The 26,454-nt window shown below is 45.7% G+C and overlaps 1 protein-coding gene across 3 annotated transcripts in view; it reads right to left on the bottom strand.

Annotated features, from left to right (window-relative positions):
* Window positions 1-1,678: 1,678 nt before the first annotated feature.
* The window catches only part of nrp2a (neuropilin 2a), a 77,926-nt gene continuing 53,150 nt past the window's right edge, over window positions 1,679-26,454 (bottom strand). Inside the window, exons 10-18 of one of the 3 annotated variants that reach the window (XM_050063015.1) lie at window positions 26,039-26,218; window positions 25,805-25,949; window positions 19,624-19,716; window positions 19,335-19,439; window positions 13,841-14,106; window positions 13,193-13,289; window positions 11,696-11,728; window positions 4,862-4,930; window positions 1,679-3,853 (exon numbers count right to left, since the gene is read on the bottom strand). In XM_050063015.1, coding sequence (XP_049918972.1) covers window positions 3,549-3,853; window positions 4,862-4,930; window positions 11,696-11,728; window positions 13,193-13,289; window positions 13,841-14,106; window positions 19,335-19,439; window positions 19,624-19,716; window positions 25,805-25,949; window positions 26,039-26,218 — 1,293 coding nt within the window. In that variant the 3' untranslated portion in view covers window positions 1,679-3,548. Of the gene's footprint in view, window positions 3,854-4,861; window positions 4,931-5,038; window positions 9,845-11,695; window positions 11,729-13,192; window positions 13,290-13,840; window positions 14,107-19,334; window positions 19,440-19,623; window positions 19,717-25,804; window positions 25,950-26,038; window positions 26,219-26,454 lie in introns of those variants that run through there. The other 2 variants (XM_050063016.1, XM_050063017.1) reach the window with 2 other exon arrangements.

Raw genomic sequence — 26,454 nt, 5'->3', positions numbered from 1 at the left:
AGCCTATCCCAGCTGACTTTGGGCGAGACATGGGGTACACCCTGGACTGGTTGCTAGACTATCACAGGGCTGACAGAGACAGACTCACAATTACATCTACGGGCAATTTTAAGTCACCAATTAACCAAAACTGACAAGCAAAGAACCCGGAGAACATGCGAACGCCACACAGAAGGGCCGCTGGATTTGAATCTGGAACCTTCTTGCTGCCCTAAATGCAACCTACATAACTTAACTCGCCGAAACCTAGAGATGCCCAACCATGTTTCTTTTCCCAAATCTGTAACTTTACAGTCATTCTACTTAATTTAGTAATTCAAACCTAACTTCTATAATCTTACGTTAAGTTCATAACTTGAAGATAAGGATGTGGCGGGACTGAGTCCCCAGATTTCAGCGGGTCAGAAAGAAGTGTGAGAAGCATTCCCCAAATCTCAAGTCTCTCGAGAGCCTTTGCAATGGAGATGCCACCACATGGGGTAGGGGTTATGTTGGGTCTCAGTGAAATAAAGCAATAAATAAAATCACTAAATGAAGCCTGCAGGTGTAAAATGATAAAACACCAAGTGGGGCGCCAGATACAGATGACCTAGTGTAAGGGGATTCTTTAATATTCCCTCCACTTGGGTTTTAAGATCCATAAATCCCCCTCAGACAGCTCAGCAAAAGACAGCATTGGACTCTCAAACTGGCCTATGTTTGCTGACATGAGGTCTGTGTTCAATTGAAGGAGGGTCAGAAAGTCCTGGGGGGGCATTTCCTCAACTCTCTTAGGGCCCGTTTGTACGGTTCCGTATATTTCTGAAAACGGGTATTTATCTTTGCATTTGCACCGATCATTTATGCGTAACCGGCATTTTTCTCGATGAAAATGGAGATTTTCAAAAAATGGAAAGTTTTTAAAACTATCTGTTTCTATGGAGACGTGTAAACAGGATAGACAGAAATTTTGGAAAACGATGACGTTGCAACCCAGTTCGCACATGCCCGTTAGGCGCCTGGGAACCACAACAACAATGGCGGATACATGCCGGGTTGTTTACGCTTTGTTAGCACTTTTGGGACTACTTACGAGCTTACAAATGAACTTAGCACTGCTGCATCAACATCACAGCTACATCGGCGCACGAAGACGTCTGCTGTGCCCAATATTAGTAAGTGCATAGCAGCTAACTATGCTACATAAGGTTAAAATGTAGTTTATCAATGTTTTTATCGCTAGCGCCAAGAGGAAAGCAAATCACCGTGCATGCGCAGAATGTTCTTCTACGGTGTTTGACATATGGTGTATCGCCACCTACTGGCCTGGCATGCTAACTGCAGCAAAAAGCTGCCGTTTCTGCGTTTTCGTGGAAACAGTGATATCGTTTTCACAACTGATCGTGTAAACCCGGAATTTTTTTAATATGGGATAAATAAAAATCTGTTTTTATTTGTATCTGTATCTGTGTAAACAAGGCCTTAAGCCTTGAGGAAGGGTGTCGTCACACACGGATTGGCCCAAGGGTGAAATGCACCAAGCTGCTCTGCATTCTTAATTCGCTGAGTGTACCCTCAGTCGTCGAGCAACAGCCTCTGCTGGGGTACGGCAACACCACTTGCACAAACCACATCTATAAAAGTTGATTTTATGTGTGTATCCCAGGAATAAACTCTTGGCCATCTTGTTCCTCAGTATGGTATAAATCCTTTATTAAATAATCATAACAATAATTATAATAACAATCATAAAAAGAGCATTTCTGTACAAAGACCCCTTTAAAACAACAACAACAGCAGTCCGAGCAGTGCGAAAGGGGCGGCTTCTTGTCCTTTTTTTTTTTTTTTTCAAACATTGTTTGGTCCTCCCGGGTGGAAGGGGGCGCTGCGACTGTCACTGTCAGCGTCAAGTCAATGTATCTGATACTGGCTCCAAAGGCAAGCTGGATCCCCGAGGCTCCAAGGCACTTTGAAGAGAGTCAGTGGGGTCCAGAGAAGCGGGCCTCAGAGGAGAGGGATGATGTGTGTGTTTGTGTGTGTGTGTGTGGAACTAGATGGGATGAAATGTTGAGTGCATGTGTGTGTGGCGAATCCACGGTCTTAAATATATACTTCAGGCCTCTCAGCAGCAGCCACTGGTCCCTTCATTTGTAGGTCGGAGTGCCTCTCAGTGTGTCCGAGCGAGAGAGGGTGTGTCTTCATGTTCTGTATATACATCTGTATATACAAGTGAAGTAATGTGTGTGTGTGTGTGTGTGTGCGTGGGAGACTTCTCTCACCCTCTCCTTCTCATGGCTTACGAGTCCATTCAGAGCGTGCAAAACCTGTTCAGATTCAAAACAGTCCCGAGGAATGCCCGCGTAGCTGACCTTAAAAACTAAACGAAGCAGAGCCAGTAGTTTGAGGTGGAGGGTGTGTGTGTGTGTGTGTGTGTGTGTGTGTGAGTGGGGGGAGTAGGTCCTTTAAATCATGGCTTTTGAGGACACCTCTTGTCTCGCGTTCCTTTTTTCAACCATTCCCGTGAACAGTTTGCTTTTAAGGCTTGTTGTGCGTCTGGCACACAGTCAGTCGATTGAGACGAGCTTTCTCCGCCATTTTGTTTTTCATCCTGTGTGTCCGTCATAAAAGCACAGGCAGAACGTCGCCCCCTGTGAGAGAGAGAGGCTTCTGAGTCTCTTTGTATCTCCAGTCTCTGCCCTTACCAGCAATCCATAGGTTGCACCGACCAAAGCTCCTTGACCTTTCACCGTTAAGCGCAATGTAAACATGACCTTCTGTTTGACAGGAACCAGCAACAACTAAATCTAACAATAACTCTCTCTGTCATTAAAAGAATGTGTTAAAATGCCCCCCCCGTCCCCACCTCGACACACACATACACACGTCCTTCACCTCTTTTTTTTCTCTACTTATCTGCCATCGCAGGCTGGCGACAGGCCAGAACGAAAACATTAAACATAAAGAGAGTGACCAAGACAAACTCGATAGACGTCTGCGGCTAAAAATACCGCAGGCCGCCGGGAACTAAGAGGATAACTGAGGCTGATAGGTAGCAGAGTCTACGACGGAACAAAAGAAGCCAACGGGCCGCACAAAGGAGCTAAGTTCTAGGCCACTGTGTTCACATGTGATCAAAAAGACGCTTTCTAAGCACGTTCCTAACCTACCACCTTTCCAACACGACGTGTCTGACTCAGTATGTGTAGCTGACAGCATCCAGCTTCAAAACTAGACCTCTTACAAATCTATGATGCATTTATAAACAGTTCTTTTGGTGGAGCAGGAATCTGTAATTGATATGTGTAGATATTTTTTTTGAGGCCTAACATCCTCGCGATGGGACGATCCATCAGTTTTTCTCTCACCACAAACACCACCAACGCTGGACTGCGCCACGAGCAGGGAGCTCTCATTCGAGATAAAAACAAAACAAAAAAAAGTGGCTTTCTCGTTGTCCATGTGTCCAGGGATCTGCGCCGCGGAGGACGTAAACTGAAAGTGGAGGAAATGAAAATAGTGAAAGGTTTTCACAAAATGGCTGTATCTCTGTTCCCTCTCTCGGTTCCTCCTCACGCCTCGGTGCAGCAGCGCTGTTGGTTCAGCTTGACCTTGTGCTTGAGGCCGTCGTACAGTTCGAAGTTGTAGTTCTCCAGGGTGGTGGAGGAGCGGGACGACAGGCCGCTGTAGGAGCAGGTGCAGTACAGGAGGAGGCCGGCGCACACCGCCCCGAGCAGGACGCCGAGGGAGCTCATGACGATGATGGTGACCAGGATGGGGTCCAGGGTGTAGAGCCAGGAGTTGTCCTTCTCTGAGACGCGGGTCACTGGAGGCTCGGAGGACGGGGACGCTGTGTTCCACTCATTGAACTGTAAAACTGAGACAGGAAGTGGAAAAGTTGATGAGAAAAGTTAATTTCACCACAGTTAGGGACTGTTTGTCGGGGGGGGGGGGGGGGGTGCAAAATGGGGAAGACATGTCAAATAATCTTTTAAGCACTGGGGAGACTGGATTTTTAATTTTGGCTCAGAGGAGGGGAGTACAGCTTTAAATGGACATACCATCTAACCCTAGTTTGAAAGGCATATTTTCTTTAAAAAAAATTGCCGTATCACACCATTTATAATCGCCAGAAAATATAAAAACAGAAATTATCACTGGATGCAGATCATGCGCAAGAACATAACCTAAATTTAAGCATAAAATAGTCATATTTAATCAAAAATCACTTTGTCTCGTTGCATTGGCTCCTACCGACAATACATTTGGTGTGAATATAAAAAAAAGTATGGTTATAGGGCGTGTTTATGGTGGAGGAAGGGTCCTGCGTTTTCCCCTGTCACTCAGAGAGACTCAAGGAAACATATTTGTAGCTTTCAGGAGGGTCAAGATAAAAAATAAAATAAATTAAATTAAGTAAAATAAAATGAAATAAAATAAAATAAAATGAAGTTCAATGAAATGAATTAAAATAAAATGAAATGAAGTTCAGTGAAATAAAATAAATGAATAAAAATAAAAATAAAATAAAATGAAGTAAAATAAAATAAAATAAAATAAAATATATTAAAATGAAGTAAAATAAAATAAAATGAAGTAAAATAAAATAAAAATAAAATGAAATGAAGTATATTAAGTTAAAATAAAATCAAATAATATAAAATAAAGTAAAATAAAGTGAAGTAAAATAAAATAAACTAAAACTAAAACTCAGATAAAATAAAATTTAAAAAATAAAATAAAAATAAAACTCAGATAAAATAAAATTTAAAAAATAAATAATAAAACCCCAATCACCCCAGCTAACCCCCTGCCAGGAACCGTCCCTTCGCACGGCCTATCTATACTGATCAAAATGTGTTATGGAGCCTTCCCTGTGCCTTACCTCCACCTAGTGGATCTCTGCCGCTGAAAAGTCGTCCATCTCCAAATTCATTGGGTCTCTTAACTGTAACTGAAGCACAGGAAACACCATCTTCAAGCATCGAGCTACAGAGAATTATTGTTATGGCACATCATGTGGCTGTATTTCCATTACATTAGTAACAGTGAGCCAAGGACACGAACCCGACAAACAATTTCTGATGAATAACCTTTTGATTATTGTAAATTCATATTAAGTGGTGCCATTTCTGACCATGTAGAGATCTGGCATTCACACACACACACACACACACACACGCACATAAGTCTTGGAGTAATAGAAAAATATGACTTTATTAATAGAGAAAGATCATTATGATACATTCCTGTCAAACACACAGTCATCACATAGCATACTGATGGTATAAGACTGTTCATTCCATGTGAATAAAGATGCAAACATCATCAAATAATTAACATTACCCATCGTTATCACCGTTAAAATCATCGACACTGTGACTGTCAAGTTTAAGAGTGGTGTATAAGATGATCAAAGAAAGAAATAAAAGCATCAAATGTCAACATTAAGTAGTGCGTGTGACAGTCTTCCCTCTCGGTGACACTCGCCCAACTGAAAATTGATATGTGTGTGTGTGAGTGTCTGAATTGGAAGATTATAAGTGTGGTAAAACTCGCAATGGCTGCAGCACTTAAGTTGAGCCAAATAGCTCAAGTGTACTTATACTTTAGATGAGTTTTCTTTTCACTTTCTGTGTGTGTGTGTGTGTGTGTTTGCTGCACTTGGCAAGCATGCAGGAGTGGGAGTAACTGCTTGGCAAGGCACACGTCTAGATCTGGAGGTCTATGATGGCCAATGGCGTTATTAATACTGTTTCCGGGGGAAGTGTAGTTGGCAGCGGATTGGGCGACGGAGGTGCGGTAGATGGGAGGGAAAAGTGCTTACCGCAGCCTTAATAAATGTTATCTGTCCATTAACTAATTACAACTATTAGAGGCTTGGAGCGTAACGGTGTTGAGATGGCCCAAGTAGGGTGTCCAATCCCTCCTCCCCGAGTTGATTTAAAAGCACACGGCGAGAGCGTGCCAAAAAACACTTCTTCCCTTCGCTCCGAGGAGAAAAGTGCAGCTTCTCAATTTTGTTGCAACAAATCGAGGTGCATTCTGCTGAGCTGTGGGCTGTGGTGGGTGATGGATTTTTGCTGGTGTGACAGATCACGAGAAAGCACGGCCCGTTAAGCCACAGAGTGAAGACCTCAATTTGATTCAATCTGGGGCGAAAAACTGAGCTCGTGTCAAGTCTCAGCACGTCTGTACCGACTGATGACGGAGAAAGTGGCGCCAATTTGTCTACTTCAGTCAGAGATTTGAGACATAAACAACAAAACAGGCTTTTAGATTCCAGATAAACATTAGTAAGAAGTGCATTAACTGTGTCTTATTACGTTAAAGGGAAACACCACCTGGATTCAGAATATAATATTTCCATGGTCTAGGAAAGTCCAATCAATGTTTGTGAACATGGGCTACCTTCTCGCAAAACTAGAAACCAGGGAAGTGAGTGTCAATCCCATTACACCCCTCGCCCTACCACTTCGCCCTTCACCCTCCATTTTAGGCGTTAACGTCTATGGGAAGTGTGTCCTGATTCTTGTTGAGACAGGTTGTTCAAAGGCACACTCCAACCTAGTGTTATGAGAAATCAGCAGCAAGATGGCGACAGAGAAACGCACAAATGTATTTTCTTTCTTCTTGATGATTTGGGCAAGACTGTCCGACATTTTGACATATTTTCATGTTACATTCCCCCTTTGATGACATGTGACGGCCAAAATTTAACTAAAGACTAGCAGTGAAGTTGCTGCACTTGTTTTTGCTCCACTAATATCAGTGGGTCTACATAGATTTCAATAGCCCCCTGGTACACTGCCAGATTTTTGGTGAATGTTGGGCCGTAGGACTGACCAGCCGCGGCTTCCCTCCTACGTCACTGTTTACGTCACACGCTGAGCTACATGTTTTGTTTCTTGCTCACGCTCCCCATTGCCCCGAAAAAGGCGCATTCTGTATAAACAAAAGTAGGTAGGCGGCATTTTGTTTTTATACTGCCAATGCTGAACGAAGACTGATTGGGCTTTCCTGCAAATTTGCACCATTCCTGTTTAAAAAGGGCTAATGTTGACGAGATAATTGACACCAAGATGGCGCCTATTCATTCCAATGGAGTTGCTCGCCTGGTGCATACGCTAAAAAGGTTTTTAGCTTCTAGGTTTCCTTCCTCAATATGCAGCCTATGCGCAGTGGTGTTTTACGAACTGGCCCCTTTGCATTGTCATTATGTCGTGGGTTTTTAAATCGCTTTTCTTGGGTTAAGGAAGGTTTTACAAATATAAAACCACCATGGCGCAGAAATTCAGAATAGAAAGTCATAATCCTGTCCTGTCCTGTCAACAGTTTTATAGACGTTTCTTTTATATGGTGGTCGATACGGGAAATGCCTTTTGGGACGCATTTTTGCTGCAATACCGTAAGTGGCCACTTAGGGAAAATTTGCTGCAAGGCTGAGCCACGTTCCCGGAGGCGAGGTGACTGGCAGGGTATGTAAGAGCACGGGTAGCTAATGTTAGCCTGAGGCTGTTTCCTTTTTTAATTGATGACTTGTTTGATTGATTCATAGCCTGAAGTTTAAGTTGTGACGGAATCATCTTTGCTTTTTTATCTCCATCTGATAAATGTCAAATTGTTGCTGTCCGATGAAAAACACGTATCTCCACTTTTCTTCACGATTTTGATTTTCTACAGTGCATGCAGTGTCCATAATATTCCCTAGCAACCGTTAGCGTTGGATATCCAAATGACCAATGGAAAGACGTCTAGTACATCATCTATTCAACATGTATCTCCATTGGGTGTCAGAAGTGTCCATCAAAGCGCGTAGAAAGTCAAAATTGTCAAAAGTAGAGATACGTGTTTTTCATCGGACAGCAACAAAATGTAATGACGATAATACGTTACTGCAATAGTCACGTGTATCTGATGATGTATCAGGGTCTTGAAGGGACGATTTCAGCTTCTATCCTCTGTAACTGTCCTGAGGGGCAAAGATGGGATCAGACCTACATCTCAAACTTGTGATTTCATCAAGTATAAAGTCTGGAGCTGCTTATAGACAATAAATGGGCGCCTGATTTTGTGGCCCGACAGGATGTTTGCTTTTTTAAATACCCAAATGAGCTTTATCCTATTGTAGTGCTGTCCCATATATCTCAGTGTCAATTCAGTGTCTGTGGAGCAGCTCCACATTTTATACTTGATGACATCATAAATGAGTTTTTAGCGCTTTAAGATTTTGGCTTTGGCAGATAGTTGATCATGTTTCGCAATATTTTTGGACCGTCTCAGACCATGGGGATAACATGTATGAATTTTGAAAACAGGCGTAGCTCCCCTTTAACAGCTCTCGCGGCGTCTTATGGCACTAAATGAAGAACCATCAATAGCTGGAGCTCGGCTCTGGTTTCCATCATATCTTGGATCCCTCTCAAGGGTGCACATATACAGCAAAACACCACACTTATGGCTTCCAGCTGGTGCAGCAGCATTGTGGGATTTGTAGGAGTATAAATCAAGGGGAAAAAACGGCGATGGCAGACAGCTGTGTCTATTTACAACCCTAAAAACAACAAGCGCATATTCCCACTGAAAACACGACAAGGCTGGGGCTCAGCGTGAGTTTCATCTGGGCAGCTCAGAGACACTGGGAACAACGGGAGTGGGTGGTATGGAGCATAAATGGGAGTGGGAACAACGTGCTTTATTACGCCAGACAATCAAGATGAAACACTAAACACTGAGGACGGCTGCATCCATCACTGACTGATGCCTTTATCAGGAGGAGACAAGACGTTCAATCAAACGAGCTGGTTATCTCCATTTGTGATGCAGGACTTAAAGTATGATGGATTTGCATTCCTTTGTTTTTAAATGTGCACATGCTCTGTTGAAAAGCACAATGGAAGGATTTTTTTTCACTCCTCCGTCACAACCCCCCTCGCTATTGGTACAACTCATATCACAGCTATCTCGTGTTGTTATTACAGAGATACCAAGAGCTTTATTTTCTGGGGCTTGCCAGATCATTTCCACAGCTAGCATGTCGAATGCCTCTCAGCCTAACAGTTTTCTCCTCTCTCTCTCTCATCACTGCAGAGCTCCTCGTGTCTCTGGGGTCTTGTTTTAGCCTGTGGTTTGGCAGCTCTGGCTGGCTCTCGCAGCGGAACCAGCTCGACCCCCGTCTCTCCCCAGCCCACACATGTCTGTGTGTGTGTGTCCATGCTGGGGTCATTCCAGGAGGACCGTTGGGGTTACGAGGAGCCAGACGGCACTCAATGGTCCGAAACAAGCTGCTCAGATAAATAACTTACTCAGACTTCAGTCCTCTCATCAGGAGCAGCACAGTGTGAAATGTCAACAGCAAACTCCTTAATGGAACAAAGAAAACAGCAACCGAAGCTACATCCATGAGAGACAGAGAGAGAGAGCACAGTCTTTGCAAAAATTTCACTTGGCAGTTTAGGTCGTCGTCACCCTTTGCAACTGTAAACTAAATGAGGGAAGGGGTTCGTCCACCTTGCGGCATCGCGACACACGCCGCCACTGACATCACAAGTTGCCGTCCTGCTCTGCCAAACACAGCTACGTGCTTCTTTTCAGCAGAGGGTACGGTGTCGGTCCCGGCTGTCCAACCTCACTGTCAGGACTGGCTCCACCCCTGGGGTGGCCATACTGGAGGACCAGTTAGAATACTGGAAGCACTGCGAGGAGCTGTGATAGGCCACTGACAGCTGGCTCTTCTTGGTGGCCAGGTGTTGTCGGCAGCAACAGAGGGCTCTGACCAAGATGGCCACCGCCAGGAGAAGGAGGGCGCCCCCGGCGGCCATAATGTAATACCAGTGGATGGGCAAGGGAGGCACAGGAACGCCTCCCCCTGGTGGAGAGATACAGAGTAATTGGCCAGCGGGAAAAGAGAGGAGTGGCACTTGTTTATTTTCTACATTTACTTCTCTATTGTCTATCCCTATTGGTCGTCATCATACGAACAGCAGGCGTGCACCTCATGTGAGCATGCACAAGCATGCCAGTTGCAAAAAAATAAAATAAATCTCCAAGGCCCAAAAAAATAAAATAAAGAAAATGCATCCATTTCTCTCATGTAGCTTGGGTTGGGACAAGTTTTCACACCAAGATCATCAAGAGATTTGGTTTGAAATCAGTCCAATGGTTGCTCCAGTCAGATTCAATGAAATTAATTCTTTTTTCAAAGCTTTAATGGAATGACTTGGTGTGAAACGACAGCCAAAATAATTAGTCATAAAAGCACCCACACACATTGAATTAAGGAGCTTCCTCTTCCTGTTTCGCACTGGCACAGGAAGTCACAAACAGCCCCCCTGATAAAGTCTCAGAACCATGCAAGAGTCAGTCGGACACCACATGGGGATCCAATGTTCCGGAGCTCTCTGTGCCGATATTGGATTGGGATTTGTTATTTAGCTGGCTCGAGTTGGCAGATTTGTTTTGAGTACATAATTTATCCTGTTCTCTGTTCTTGGTTTTTCATTTCCCTCTTTCTCATGCATCAGCCTCCTGGCCAGTCCTCTCCTCCTCAAGCCAAGCTCTGTCTCCTTGGAGACTATCTCCACAGATCCTCTACGCTGCTGCCCCTGGCTTGAACCCCCGTCTCCAATTCTTGGTAAGAACCAGCTAACCGCCTTCCAAGAAGCCTCTACTCCTTCATCCAATGCTGCTATGCAAAAACGAACCCCCGAAGACATCGGAAGACTAAAAAAAACGTGCCATCCAAACTTGATGTGGAGAGTTGTAAGACCGAGAGAATGTCAAATTGAACTAGGGAGAGTGAAGCAGAGCTGAATACATCCTGATTTTTGGACCGTGTCACATAATTACAGAGGGAAATGGTGCGTGCTCCTGCTACTTCACACTGCACACACTCATTAGACAGCGCCGAGTTAGGGAGAGGAGAGAGAGACACCCGTGCTTGCCGCTGCTCAGTCACTCTATCTGATTGCTTTTCACTGGGGACACTGGTGTGTGTGTGTGTGTGTGGTGATATTAATGTGTGTGTTTGTGCATGTTTGTCAAGGGTTGGAGACTCTGTGTGTGAGTGTGTGTGAGGGCGGAGGAGTAGAAAAGCCGAAGAAGTGCACACACATCACATTCGCACTGAAACCGCCAAGCTCTTATCTTATTGGAAGACATTATGAGATGCCAAAACACTAACATCAATCTCATAGAGTCCCCCAGGATGCTCTAAATATTTTTCATGAGGCAGACAGTTATTTAAAACCCTTCAGGCTGTGTCAGGCAGCGTGGAACTGAGAATATGTAGCTCTTTTCAAATATCTGACTCCATGAGGTGTGCTCGATTTAGCTCGCCTTGCACGCCGAGTTTGCTCTTTTGAGACTAATCCTTTGTTTCCACTGAGACTGACGAGGTAAAACTAGTGCACAACAGCACATTACTCACATCAACTTTTGAGAGGATTCATTTGCAAATTTGCTAATTAAGATTTTAGCAAGGGGTTTAGTATTTGTTTGGCGACGTCTACATGCTGCTGATGATGCCATGAATCACTCCTTTTAATAATAATGAATGCAGATTTATTCACACAGCTCCAGCAGCCTCTGTGTTGTCGTCGGTGGAGGACTAAAGAGACAACTTAGTGCCACCAAGCAAAAAACCCCCCAGGCTAGTGCATACCAACGGGCAGGAAGCAAGACCAGAGAGGAAGTGACATCATACCAAAGTCAGACTCACCTGGATTTTCGGGAGAGAACGCCGCGTAGGGTTCTGCGAGGACAGAGAGAGAGTGAGGCAGACAGTAGCAGAGGGAGAGAGGGAGAGGCGATTGTTAGATAACTTGAAATACGAGGGAAAAGTCAGCCAAATGTCACACAAATGTCACAAGACTATCAAACTCCTCCTGAGGAAATTTAAGTTAATTCCTCAGATAACTCGCATGTGTTATGGCATTTACTCGGCTCCTTTACCGGAACGCAATTTCAAACAGAGTGTATTGTGCGAGCTGGGAATCCGAGATGGGCTGCGTTGAGGGTATACGTGTGTGTTTGCAAAGTTCACGCATTTCAAGTTGTTTATCTGGCGAGTCCAGTTAAACTGGAGCGGGCAGGGGGTTGTTGGCTTGCTGCAAATGCACAGAGCAGAACCTTCACTTTGATTGCCTGGGATGCAAACACAAAGAGCGTGTGTGTGTGTGTGTGTGTGTGTGTGAGAAAGAAACAGGGAAAGCGACTTGGGAGCTGGCGCCTTTTGGCGGGAACGGCAACGTACTGTGAAAAACTCAACTGCGTCGGGTGATAAGCAACATCCCAGAATGCTCTGGGAGTGGCAGAGGAGGGGAGGGCTGGGCTGTCGTCTTTGCCTTCCAAGACTCTCTCAAGACTCTCGCGACACGCGCATACACACAACTGCAGAACAGAAGCTAGCGACACTTCACACGCACGCTCTCCCTTGATGACACTTGGATTGCGGTCCAACTCCAAAGCACACTGGACGTCAGTCAGTAGTGATGACGGCGGGTTTTTGGCTCTGAACCTCCGGCTCGGTCTCTGATCTGTTTAAGACCCTCTCCAAAGCCCCTGCTCGGGCCAGATTAAGGAGGCTGCGCTGGCGCTCGGCTCACACCAGGCACCCAGAAAGTTGCTTGGGAAACAGCCTGTCTAGTAATTCCCTTTGACGGCTCGGGAAAAGCTCTGTTTACAAATACGAAAGAGGAGTGAGCGCATGAGAGATAGAGGGAGAGCGGAGAAAGAGAAGAAGAGAAATCTAATGAAACATAGATTAGCATCGCCGGGGCCCACGGGGCGTTTATGGCCTAGTTTTCCTATTCTTTTCTTTTCTTTTTTTTGGGTGGAGGAATAAATGCTGTCCCTCCCTCTCCTTCCTCCTTTCATCTCTGTGTTTGGTGGAGGAGTCTCTGAAACTGGGATGGGAGGGCGAGGGAGGATTGGGGGTGTTTATCTCTCCGTGTGTGTCACTGTTCAAGGACCTCCGGGCGAAAAAGTGGAGGAGGTGGAGGGGAAATGGCAGATTGATGGAGGGCGAGATGATGAGGCGATGGTGGGGTTGACGGAGGATGAGGGGGAGCGGCGGGTCAAATGCATGTGTGAGTCAGTGTTTGTGTTTATTTTTCAATATTTTTTCTGCATGGTGATGGCAAAGTGAAGCAGAAAATACAGTCTGTCCCCGTCTGCCTGTCAGAGATGTCCCGAAACGCGTGTGTGTTCGACTTACGTGTACACTCTTTCAGGGGCGTGCTCGGGCTCATGTGGATGTTGTCGATCCAGATGTGTCCTCTGGTGCCGTGCACAAAGAAACCCTCCATCACAACCTACCAAAACACGGGAGGAAGAGGAAGAGGAGGAGGAAAGTTGAGAAAGAAGACGGAGACAGGAAGAAGGCGACAGTGAGCAGAGGGGGGTGGAATTGAGAACGGGGACAAGCGGGAGGAGGAGGAGGAAGAGAAAGAGGATAAAAACTTAATACGGTGCCTGTGATTTCAAAGTTGCACTCAACACTTGCAATCATCCTCCCCGTCTCTGCAAGCGACTTCGACTTACTTTTTCATGAGAACATTAACTGCTTGTGATGTCTCTGACAAATGCGCAGCGATCCCCAAACAATCACACAGCCAATAGAGACAATATGGCTTACTTTAGCTCCTTTTGAAGTCAAACCTGGCCTAAGGTGACAGGGAGATTAAAACTGATGCTCTCATATGCTCTGAGAGGAATGTATCTCTCCAACCAACCCTGATAAAGACATTAAAGACACGTCTCTCTTTCTGGGGAGACACATAATAAAGGGTTTGACCCAGATACCTATTATCAAGCACACATACTTCCATATAGAACCCTGATGCTTTCATGGGTTCATCACTACCTGGAAGTCTTTCGGGGATCGAGGCAGGATGGTGCGACCCTCCCTCCAGACCGGGCCCTGATCGTCTTTCAGTGTCCACAGCACCGTCTCCTCGTTGTGGGCGTCCCGCACCAGGACCTTCAGGTGGCCCTGGGCCTCCCCCCACAGCTGGTAGGAGAAGAGGAGGCAGAGGGGCCCCGTGTCAGCTGCCACAACGGGGCTCACCAGCCGGGCTCGCTGCTGCTCCGTCTTGAGGCTGGCGTCCATGTACAGGTAGCTGTCGAGCTCTGGAGGGGACATGATAAGAGGAAAGATGTCTTATTCTGAATGTGTTACATGCAGAGGTGGGGACTCAAGTGACATGACTTGGACTAGAGTCAGGTTTGAGTCACAAATTTGATGAATTTAAACTCAAGTTACACAAAGAATTATGGTTAAGGTCAAAATGAACAGATTTAGCAAGCTAATGCTAAGCTAACATTAAGGAACTTATTGATTAACTTGTTTTAACAGGTCAACTAAAGTTTTACAAAGTTTTCATGATTTCAGTAAATATAATATTTTATTTACTCTGTTGTGCAAATTTAGTAAAAATAGTAAAGAGTGCATTATGACTTGTTTAGGACTCAAAACTTTTAGGGCTTGGGACTTGACTTAGTACTTGACATGGGACTTATCAGTCTTGACTTGGGACTTGCCTGTCTTGGCATGAAATTTGTCAGTCTTGACTAAAGACTTCCTGTCTTGACTTGGGACTTGACTTTGAATTTGTAAGTCTTGACTTGAGACTTCACTTGGGACTTGTCAGTCTTGACTTGAGACTACACTTAGGACTTGTCAGTCTTGACTTGGAATTTGTCAGTCTAGGGACTTGACATGGAATTTGTCAGTCTTGATTTGAGACTTGACGTGGAATTTGTGTCAGGTCTTGACTTGGAATTTGTCAGTCTTGACTTAGGACTTCCTGTCTTGACTTGAGACTTGACTTGGAATTTATCAGTCTTGACTTAGAACCTAATTTGGGACTTGCCCGTCTTGACTTGGGACATGACATGAAATTTGTCAGTCTTGAATTAGGACTTGGCTTGGGACTTGCCTGTCTTGACTTGGAATTTGTCAGTCTTGGGACTTGGCATGAAATTTGTCAGTCTTGACTTGGGACTTGCCTGTCTTGACTAGGGACTTGACTTGGGACTTGCCTGTCTTGGCATGAAATTTGTCAGTCTTGACTAAAGACTTCCTGTCTTGACTTGGGACTTGACTTTGAATTTGTCAGTCTTGACTTGAGACTTCACTTAGGACTTGTCAGTCTTGACTTGGAATTTGTCAGTCTAGAGACTTGACATGGAATTTGTCAGTCTTGACTTGAGACTTGAGGTGGAATTTGTGTCAGGTCTTGACTTGGAATTTGTCAGTCTAGACTTAGGACTTCCTGTCTTGACTTGAGACTTGACTTGGAATTTGTTAGTCTTGACTTAGAACCTAATTTGGGACTTGCCCGTCTTGACTTGGGACATGACATGAAATTCGTCAGTCTTGAATTAGGACTTGACTAGGGACTTGCCTGTCTTGACTTGGACTTCGTCAGTCTTGACTAGGGACTTGTCTTGACTTGGGACTTGAGCACAAAGACTTGACACTTGCATAACAACCACTTGTTCCACCCTCTGGCACAGTATAATCTGTTCCTGACTGCTGTGCTTTGAGAACAGACCCAGGTCCCTGACATCGTCTAAACTCTAACACATGAGACTCTTGGCTCAGCTGATTGGATGAACTCATGAACACACTGGATCCAGTGAAACTAAAATAAAAACGACACGGGGGATTTCACAGCAACAATATGCAACCAAGCTGCTCCAGTATTTGCAACACATTGCCAGAAATGAGCAGAGCTTTGTTTTAACCTTGAGTTTGCTGGTTGCTGCAGTCAAACAAAAGAAGAAACTGATTTAATGGGTTTTCATTTCAGCCCTCGAGGCGATAAAAACTAGGAAATTTAAAAGGATGTGTCGTCTCTTGATATCCACTGTAAGAGCTGCAGGTTTGTGGGGCACGAACGCGGCACATACACAATTATAACCATAAATCATCCCTGTTTGCACACACAGGAAGACTCGGACACATACATTCCCATAAGCACACATGTACGGCATGTTTTCACATAATTACAGATACAAAAAAGAAATGAGTCACGGCTTGTTAACAGGAACGGGATCACTGCTGCACAATAGTCACACCAAACAATAGGGAAATGACAAATATAAACACAGAAGAAGAATAGGAGCAGTGAGAGCGTCATTCTTCCACGGAGCGCTACCACAACTCCAGCCAACACCCCCGGGGGCCATTTCTCCTCACTCCCTCCCAGGTGAACGACTCCAACAGCGGAAAGGTCCAACAAAACGCTACTCCGTTTGTTTACACCAGAGGATGTTTAGTTTGCAAATTGGTTGCCAACATGAATTCCATTGTCAGAGATCGGTGAGCCTACAGTATGTCTGAGTGTGTGTGTGTGTGTGTGTGAGAGGAAAAGGAGACTGCATATATGTGTGAGAGAGTGACTCAAAGAGGCGTCTGGTGAAGAATTTCTTAAGTGGGCCCTGTGGGAAAATGTCCAGTATCAACAATCTGCAGATTAAATCACCTGCTTTATCGTGTGTGTGTGTGTGTGTGTGCGCGTGCGCGTGCGCCTATCTGTCTCACAAGCAAGGAAAAAGCAGTGTGAGGCAAATCAGGTGTTTTCCAGAGTGTGTCTGTTTTAGTTTTTCTTTCTCAGTCTTTAAAGAGAAACTTCTGTATTTTTGAACCTGTGTTGGTGTCTAACGCCTGGTTCCCACTACACGATATCAGCCCAACGCAGCGACGTACGGTGTCTGCATCGATCGTGAACGACAATGAGTATCGTATGCAACAATCCATCGTTCATCTCGTGTAGTGTGTCATAGTAGACGACAACTGACGTCACATTTGGGACGCCTCACGACGTTCCGACAGAAAGGCTACCGTGTTTGATTTCCTTTTTGTCGTTAACAACTGCTCCCGTCACAACCGTCACTTTGACCAATAGGAACACGGAGCAATCTGTTGCCGTGGAAACTGTACGGCAACAACACCCCAGGGTTTTTGATATTTCCTGTAGGGATGTTAAATGATGGCGTGAAACAGCAGAGGCCCTTTAGCAACCCGCTGAGTACTGCCGTTAGCATCAAGCTAGCAAACAATGCTACGTCTTCATAATGGAGGACATAAATTAAGAAAATTAAAAAATAGTGGCGTCAAACTCAATACTTCCTGTATCCGTTTCAAATTAAAAGCCCCTTATAACTTCGATTGAGAAAGTCCCTTCGTTCTCTAAACAGGCTTTTATTGTGAAACATTTGCAGGAACCTCCTGTACTTGCATGTTTGCGTACGGTACTTCAAATGTAGCTCCTGCCACCTGGTGGCACTTTTACGTTACTACAACATGTCAGCTGGCACATGAACAGACAGTGACTGACATAATAGTGATAATAATAGAAATAGGACGAGAATAACCTGATGACATCACACAGGTCGGCTCGTGAAAGTGTTTCCCTTTAACACTACTTCTGCTTTTTATCCTTATAGTCGCATCCAGTGAGGTAGTGTGTGTTTTTAGCGCAGCCGTGCTCAACTTATTGAGTGACTGGGTCGATAACCTTTCGCTGTGTGCGCCTGTGTTTGTGTGTGTGTGTGTGTGGCCTTTCCAGCAGATCCGACAAGCAGTATCTGGAGGGACAAATCTTCCTCCGACTTGACAGCTCCCCTCTGCCCGCCATACGCCCAGACTCGCCTGTGTGTGACACTTCAGACAGTGTGTGTGACAGTATGTCCCTTGGCCCTTCGCAGCCCTGGAATGAGTCTGTGTGTTTGTGTGTGTGTGTGTTTGTGTACACACTGCATGTGTGCCTATAGAGGACGGGCCACAGAAACATATTTGTGACTCCGCGAGGCGCCTTATCACACGTTTTTAATGTGTGCACCAAAGCCTATTCCGCCGTCCCGCTTCACATTGGAGCGCGACGTCTCGCAGCGAGCCCCCCCATTGTTGTGCCTCTTGTTCGCCAGACAGCTCATAATCGAGGCTGCCTCGCCGTACGCAGCACAACAGAGCATTATTAATCCATTTCACAGCGGCCTCCTGCAGCGAGAAGCAAACAAGGATTCAATCTATGAAGCCTATTTAGCATGATTTTACTAGCGGGGGGATATTAAGCCAAATAACGCAGTATATGGCGGATGATTCCACCTCTGCGGCTAATAATTGGTTTCATGACTGAGGTCAGGAGGTGAGGAGATCATGGCGTCGGGGCCACATGAGAGAGACGAACTCTACAGAGGATTAAACTGTGATTTGATAGCAGTGAAATAATGATCTGGTGTTGGCTGGGATTTCTGACCTTTGACATCAGCGGGAAAATCAAAGGCCGGCGTGGCGTGTCAAAACGGCTGGAAATGATACTCCATACATGAAAGCCACAACCTGACTAATCTGAGCGACCCTTTCCAATCCGGCCGGTAATGAAAGAAGCTGCTTTGAAGCCCCCCTGTCAAAGGCGGCTGTGACCTAAATCGGTCACGCTTTCCGGGAACCTTTGCTGCCGGCCCCGCTGAACATGACCCAGGTGACATCACAAATTTGACAAGAAAGAGGGCACGCTGAACCTCTTGTTTAATTCTCTCCAGCTGGAGCGGCGCTGAATCTTTCATGGCGACTTGCTCAAAACCAATGAATTTTAAAACAAGGCTGGGATAACAATCTCTTACCCCCCTTTATGAAAAGTATAAATAGTGATCCCTGCTAAACCCAGCAGGATACGTCTTCTATGGTTTTTAATAACACGCCAAAAGCTGCACGTTTGATTCGCGGGTGTGTATAAAGGGAAAATGAATAATTATTTCTGTGTCTACACAGCATCATCTGGGATGCGCCTGCAGGAACGGACGGCTGGGAATAACTCCCCGTCTTTGGAATCTCCTGCTCTGAACTTAATTGGAGCTACTGGGTCTTAACCCCTTTCCTGCTGAGGCGAGCTAGCCGGCGCGTGTCACATGTCACACGCGAGGCTGTGTGCGCCTGACACGGCGTCGCCCCCTCAATTCATTTCCATCCTCATTCGCTCGGAAAGAGCGGCGCGGCTGGCAGGCGACGTCGCCGCTAAATTAGACCGGTTTCAATTTGAGGAATTATTTTAATCAAATTGAAAAAGGGACTCGATGAAGATGCACAAGGAGAATGACTCCATTTAATTAGTGTCTTGTCTAGACTCAGTGAAGTTGATAAAATAAACTCAGTGCATTTGTGCTCGTGCAATTTTCTGCGCCTAAATGAAATCTTCTCGCTGCTGCATACATAAGAAGCTCCGCAGCAAGGACGCTGATCCCATGTAAGATGTCCATCACATTGAGAAAAGCTTCCTGCAGCAGCTCTGAGTCGTCCTGCTAACCAGACGGCGGCGGTGAGTCACGTCGAATCTCCACCATCCACTCACCGTGGCTGTGCAGGGACCAGAGCAGAGGAGCGTTGGGGTCGTGCGTCCACCCACACAGGCCGTGGTCAAAGTCACACAAGCTGTCTGACGGAGAAGAGGGGGCTCCTGTAGAGGAGGAAGGAAGGAAGGAAGAGTGAGTGAGAGCGAGAGCCAAAGGGCGCAGAGGTGTGAGGAATCATTTCAGATAAAGAAGCAGCTGCTCTACATAATGTCACACAGCCCTTTCATCTTTTCTATTACTGCTCCCTAATAACACCATTAATCCTCTTTTTCTTTTCATGTAAAATACCTTGTTTCCTGGACTCACCGGGAACCTGGAAAGTGGTGGTTTCAGTGTCGGCAGGCAGGGTTGGCGTGGCGGTGTCGGCTGGCGTGGTGGTTTCTACGGACACAAACACAGCACAGGTCAAAGGTGGGTGTATGAAACAACACTCAAACATTGGATTAATGTAAAGAGGACACATTAATCACCGAATGTTTGTTTAAGAGATTATTTATGTGGCATTTCTGCTGCCGTGCACAGCAGCGTACGTGAGGCAGGGCCAGGGAAAACAGTAACAGGAAGTAATAAGTAAAGGGAAATAGGAACAGGAAGTAATGAGGCGCAGTGTCTTTATGACAGGAAGTGAGCTCAAGGAAGCTAATAGTTGGACTTGTTTTGCTTTGTTACTTCTGAATGCTAAATATGAAGCTACAGTACAGCTACGGCTAACAACAGGTTAGCTTAGCTTAGCACAAAGGCTGGAAACAGGTGGAAACTGCTAGCCGCTTTACGTTTTGGATATTGTAATATGTTGATATATAGAGTTATACTGCTTTTCCAGGGTCATTTTACCCATAATTCAGCAGCCTGTCTCAGTGTCCAGTACATTAAGGGTGAATTAAAGCCCATGTCATAATTGAGAGTGTGAGGTCACGGTCCGAAACTATCTCCCGCCGCCTCCTGTCTCCATCCGGCCATCCCACCCAGAGTGTCAGAGACAGGCGAGGGCAGGCACAGATAGCCCTGAGAGCACCCAAGAGGGCCCCCGTCATGTTGTGTCTGGGTGCTCCGGCGTCGGTATCTGCCCGACTCAAATATGCTGACACGCACGTCCACATGCGAATACACACGCAATCGCATGACTTCACATGCACGCATACAGAGTGTCTGGGGTTAAAGCTGATGGATGGATGTGTCCAACAAACTCCCCTCGACCTTGGGCAGGATGATCACACTTTGACTGGGACTACTCACTGGCTGTCAGGGAGGATACAGCGCACACACACACACACTCCATGTGTGAGCGATGGTGTGTGTTACCAAGTGTCTCACTCACTCTATAACTCATGGGAGGGGAGAGCAAACGCAAAGTGAAATGTATGATTTTCCCCCTGCCCTTAACATCTATTTAAGCGCGCATACATCACACGGAAAGCGAAACAACACACTAACGACGTGCTCATTAAAACACATGGCATGTGTGCACGGACGGACACATGTTAAGCAGGCTGCCGCTGGAATGTGAAGTGGGGGAAAGTGCTGTGTTATTAGGAGCAGATGGGTCAACCGTGGTGTGTTGGGGAGGTTACGCGGAGGTTTGGGTCAGGTTTCAAGCAGAGGTCCAGATTTATCATGTGAATAAACTGTTAGCCTCAGTTTCTCTTTGGGTAACCATCGCAGAGAGTCATTAACAACACATGTTTACACAGTTTTTTCTTAGTTATCTGAAGTTAATAACTGAAATATGGGAGTGGATTTGAACTCATATTAAAGAGTAACTCCAGTATGTTAAAAATTGGATTCTATTTTCTCAAGCTTTTGTGTTTAAGTAAGAGGGGAACGACAACTTTTGAAATTGGTCGACTATTGAGTGAGAGCGCTTCACCGAAACAGGCTGCAATGTAATCACATGGGGGCAATTGTGCACCATCAGTTTACATCCAATTAAAGTGCTTGTTTTTTACGCTGACTGACTCAGATTGTTATTACAAGTGTCTGACAGCATTATAGAAAGGCACCTACAGACATAGAGCTTTAGTTAAAGAGTATGATTCCTTTTTGTTTAACCAGAAACAGCCCCGAAATTGCCATCGACAAACCCACCAGACTCCCTTTAAATAAACTGCAATTTTACCATTGTAAAAACGCACTTCATTTAAAGTCCACAGAAACAAACTTACACTCATGAGAGTTGTGTCTCCACTTTTTCAACAATCACCAACTCTTCAACTTCAGCTTTTGCCGAAATAAACCCTTTACTCACTAATTTAGACGTGACAATAAGCTGGCTCTGTGTGCGCTTAAATCGCTGTTTATTTGAATGGAGTCTGGTAGGTTTGGCGATGATGATTTCAGGGGGGTTTCTGGTTGAACACAGGAGGATCTTAGGCCCAGTTCATAGTTTTTCATTCACTCCAGACCCAGCAGCATCTACTAGCTTCACTTCCAACCCACGAAAACAAGAACTTTCAGTTGCTGTAGTCGCGCATTGCAGCTTGTTTCGCTGCTGCTGGCTGCAGCCCTGTCGCTGAATACTGGACCAGTTTCAAAAACTGTTGCACCTATTAGTCACTTCGACACAAAAACGTAACAAAAACAGAGTCCAGGTTGGAAAGTACTGAGGTCACCCTTTAAATTTGACATGTCTCATTAAAAGTCCATCCAAACGATATCTATGTGAGCTCATCGGTTGGGAAAACACACACCAAAACTCCCATCAACACACTTCCCTCTTCTGGCTGGCTGTCAGTGACAACACCAGAGCCTCCGACTGCTCTTTCTGCACGACAGCCATTATCATTTAAAGACTATGAAAGGCACTAAGGGCAACAAACGCGGCGTGATACACAATTGATCCGCTTAAAGGAACTTCCTGTGGAAATGAGCGCGACGGCGCCCCAGCTGGAGAAATGGCAGACATGAAAGACCTGGCCACAGCTGGCGACGGCTCCTGACATTAACCCAGCGTTAATGTCATGTCCTTTATGCCTGTCATTAACTACCTAATGAGACTCTTATCGCTGCCGGCCCACCGGGAAGGTACAGGCGAGGAAAGCGACCCTCTTCCTCAAACCTCTATTCCTGAAGAGATTTCAATGCATCTCTTGTTCCCCTTCTTTTCTTTTTCATTCTACCTCCTCTTCTCTTTTGTTTGATTCCAGCGTAACCTTTCAGCCCTCCACTTAAGTCTTGGAACCGGGCGTTAAAACAAACCGACGGCCTATACATTACACGGGCGTCTGCGCGCACACATGAACACAAAACACACGGGCTAGTCCATTAAGATTCCACCCAGCTGCTGAGCACTCTGTGCTTTCAAAGGTCAGGCCTTGTCACAGTGTAAATGTGCTGACCTTTCCAGGGTGTGACAGGAGTGTCGGGGGCAATGGGAATGGGACCGACTTGTGCGTTTGTGTGGGTGTGTATGTTTATGCGAGACAGAGCGAGGATGTGTGTGAACGTATGTGACCTGCCTACCTTGCCCCGAGCCCTGCCCTTGATGTGTGTGAGGACTGTGGCCGGCCTAGCGTACATGCGCAGCAGAGGGCCTTGCAATGCAGGAAAAGTCCCTCTGCAGCGGAGTGTTGTCTTACATAATGTGCCGACTGCTGCAGGTGATGATGCAAGTCATCGTCATGCAGGGGATGAGACGCCAACACTTAGAACTGGACCCAGGGGAGCTGCTGGCATAGATAATGGAGGCGCGCATGTACAAATACGCACGGCGGCTGAGCATGCATACACACGTGCTCGCAAAAACACACACAGACATACACGCTGCTTATTTTTCGACGCACAAAAACACACACACGTATATACGCAGAGTGGAAAGGGCTCTCTGCATAAAAGACATTGCTCTCTCCAAAAGAATCTGACTCAGCAATATGTCAGAGAAGAGGAAAAAAAAACTTCAATTATGTAGAAAGCTTTTCTGTAAATCTCTGCTTGGCAGTCCTAGCCACACACACACACACACCTACACACACACACACACACCCAGATGAATGGATGCCAATGCACGCACACTCACACACATTCACCCAAAAGATAAAAACATGATGGGAAAGATAAGTAGCCATTGTTTGATATTCTGTTGGGTGGGTTTAAGTGGTCGGATCAAGGTTCATCCACACACACACTCTCTCTCTCTCTCACACACACACACACTCACAGAAGCTTTCCTAGACGATGGGATGCTCTGACAGTGACATAAAGAGCTTATACACAGCCCCAGTAAGTATAGGACCAATGTGAGAATCTGTCATCATTTTAAAGTGAGCTCTACCATATTTACCGAGGTTCTGAAGGAACCAGAGAGCCAGTGTGAGGCTGTCACACCTGAGATTTACATTACAGGTGTGTGTGTGTGTGTGTGTGTGTGCAAGCTACAATTCAGTGCTCCTAAAAGTGAAATGATCCTTCCCCGGAAAGAGGTGATATTTTGCATTTTTCTCTTACAGATCAGTCTCTAAAATTTCCTTCCTGAGCTCATAAATTTTTCATTTTTTGGAGTACGTACACCAGAATAAAAAATTTACTGTTGAGGTTGTGTGTGTGTGCCTGTGTGTGTGTGTGAGGCAGCTGCGCATGAACAGGGGGAAACAGAAGGAGTCAGGACCAACAGCAGCGAGCATGGAAAAGAGGTGCGAGTGATGAGTAACGGAGGAGGAGGGGAAGGAGAGGAGGCATGGTAACGGAAAAAAAGAACAAAAACATTTACGGACCCACGCACTGAGGCCTCGGGGTGGGAAAAAAAAGAACTGCAACCATGTGTAGGAATGATGACAGAGACCTTATTCTGCCTCGCTGTGGGAGCTGCTGCTATTTTCAAACTACAAGATTTGGGGTAAAAAAAAAAACCATCCATTTAATTTCCTAAATCACATAAATGAGAAGGAATTCTAAAGAGGGCTTAGCTGAGACAGCCTGGAAAGAAGTGAATAGTTTGAGTGTGAGAGGAAGTGAATGATTTACAGGATGTCAGCAGTAGTTAGCTATTCTTGCTGAGTTTTGGAGGCCTGTGAACAATGTGTGACCCTCAACAGCAGTTTTCTGTCACACAAACCCTCCACACCATCTGATAAAAATCCCCCGTCTGCAGAAAGTGGTAATCCCTGACCCAAGGGTTCTTTTTTTGTTCTCAAGTGGAAACCTCAAGGGCTGGAAAATGAAGCCTGGCAAAAACTGCAGTTCCACTAATGGCCACTGGAGGGTGGCTCCAGATGTGAGTCAGTCCCCATTGACTCTCATGTTAAAATGCCAAACTTTACAGCAGAAATAAACATGTTTACAGCCTGGTACAAAAATGGTTTCGATCAGCTTTATGTTATATAATTGAGGTCATGGGCGCTTTGAGTGACAGGTGGATGCCATGCATCGACAAGCCACTACCGCAGCAATAACCTTAGTTACTGTAGGTAGCAAGGGTGTAGGTTTCATTTCAACACTGGGAGGTACACATATTAATCAGAAAGTTTTTAACACTTAATTTCTGCCATTCTAGTAATTTGTGGCTTTTCTGTTGTAATGTTCTTAATGATACCCAGCCATGCTGCTAACCAAGCTAGCAGCTAGCGTCAGGGTTAGCTCCACCATCTTGTCAAAATATGGTCGATACAGTTTGAGACAGTCTTTGGTTTCAATTTTTTGGGGTTTCTGTTCATTGGTGTCATGTTTCTGCTCTTTCCACATGAATCAAACAGTAAAAGCAAAATCATTTCCTGTGTGGTACGGAGTAAAAAAGTGACCAGATACCAGGTGTTGAGAGCAAGCTTTTATGGGCTACATGTAAATTAAAGCACACCTGTGTTCCATCATTCACCGACAGAGATCAATGCGTCATCGCTTACTTGTTTCTCTACATCTTTGTGGCTTTATATCTTTGATTATGACTCCGTCCACACAAGTGGTAAAGGCGATCCTGTGGTGCATTTTGTGTGACTGTGCATGTTGCACGATACAACCCCGTCATCCTGTTCAGGCACAGAGGGAGTGGTAAATAGTGAGAGTCCATATGTGCGCTTGTGCCGGTGAATGTGTTCCTGCAGCAGTGCCTCACATCTGGATAACAGATCGCGCTGGAAAGTGAACAAACCAACGCTCTCTCTCTCTCTCGCTCTCTCTGGGGACGCATTCCTTCAAACCGAACCCTGTCCACTCCCCGCTGATGCAAACACTTGTTGGAACTAACTCAGATTTTCCAGGTGAAACAACCTCAGAAACAAACGCGCAACCTTCGAGGGTCAAGCTTTCACTTTCTCTTTCTCGGCGTCTCCGCTCACCTTTGGCAGGCTGTAATGACTCTCATGCATATCTAATGTGAGGCTCACTTTTCTGGTGAGCCACCTTTCCTCAAGGTCCATCCACTTCTGGTTAGATCGGTTCATTACAGTGCGGGGGGAAATAATTCAGCTTGGAATAGTGCGGGCAGCAAATTATCATATATAAAGTGGTTCCCTGTCATATGAGCAACGGCAGAGCGTCCTACCTGGAAGGTCGCAGCCCAGTATCTCCACTCTCATCCCGATTCCTGCTGGAGACCACCTCTCCGGGTACAGCCTGATGTACTGGGACACTATCTCCTCAAAATGACGCAGCTCCGGGGTGTCATAGTGTGTGTTCCCCTCAAAAATCTGCCCAAAACACACAAACACAAATGTCATCTTGATGCTTTGTACTTGCACAAGCACAATCCTCCCATCTATCCTCCTCCCTCACCCACCTTGGGCAGGCTCGTCTTCACGTCCATGATGAAATTCCAGTCTTTCCCATTCAGGCTGTGCGCCACTTTGTACTTCCTGACGAACGCCCGGTTATCCGTGGTCGCGCCGCTTCCTGCGTCTCCTCCCCGCGCCCCCTGGGTGATCACTCCACGCACCGTCTTAGGCACACCGAGGTCCACCTGTAGGGGTTACATTGAGATAAATGCACGGCCGTTAACACAAAAAAACACATGGTTATGTTTGAGTGTAAGCTCTGCTTCTTGTTGAAGCTTGTTTGCCTCTTTCAGTTCGAATGACACAAAATGGAAGCCAGAATCTAGGGTACTACTTGTTGCATATATGGACGTGACATCTTCAATGAGGAGGTAACAATTACCCTGAACACATGACACGACAGCCAGGCTGCTGCTGGCTT

Source organism: Epinephelus moara, chromosome 15 (assembly GCF_006386435.1).
Source record: "Epinephelus moara isolate mb chromosome 15, YSFRI_EMoa_1.0, whole genome shotgun sequence".
Lineage (NCBI taxonomy): Eukaryota > Metazoa > Chordata > Actinopteri > Perciformes > Serranidae > Epinephelus > Epinephelus moara.
The sequence above is the reverse complement of the archived record's forward strand: the minus strand, read 5'-3'. Positions and strand labels throughout refer to the sequence as shown.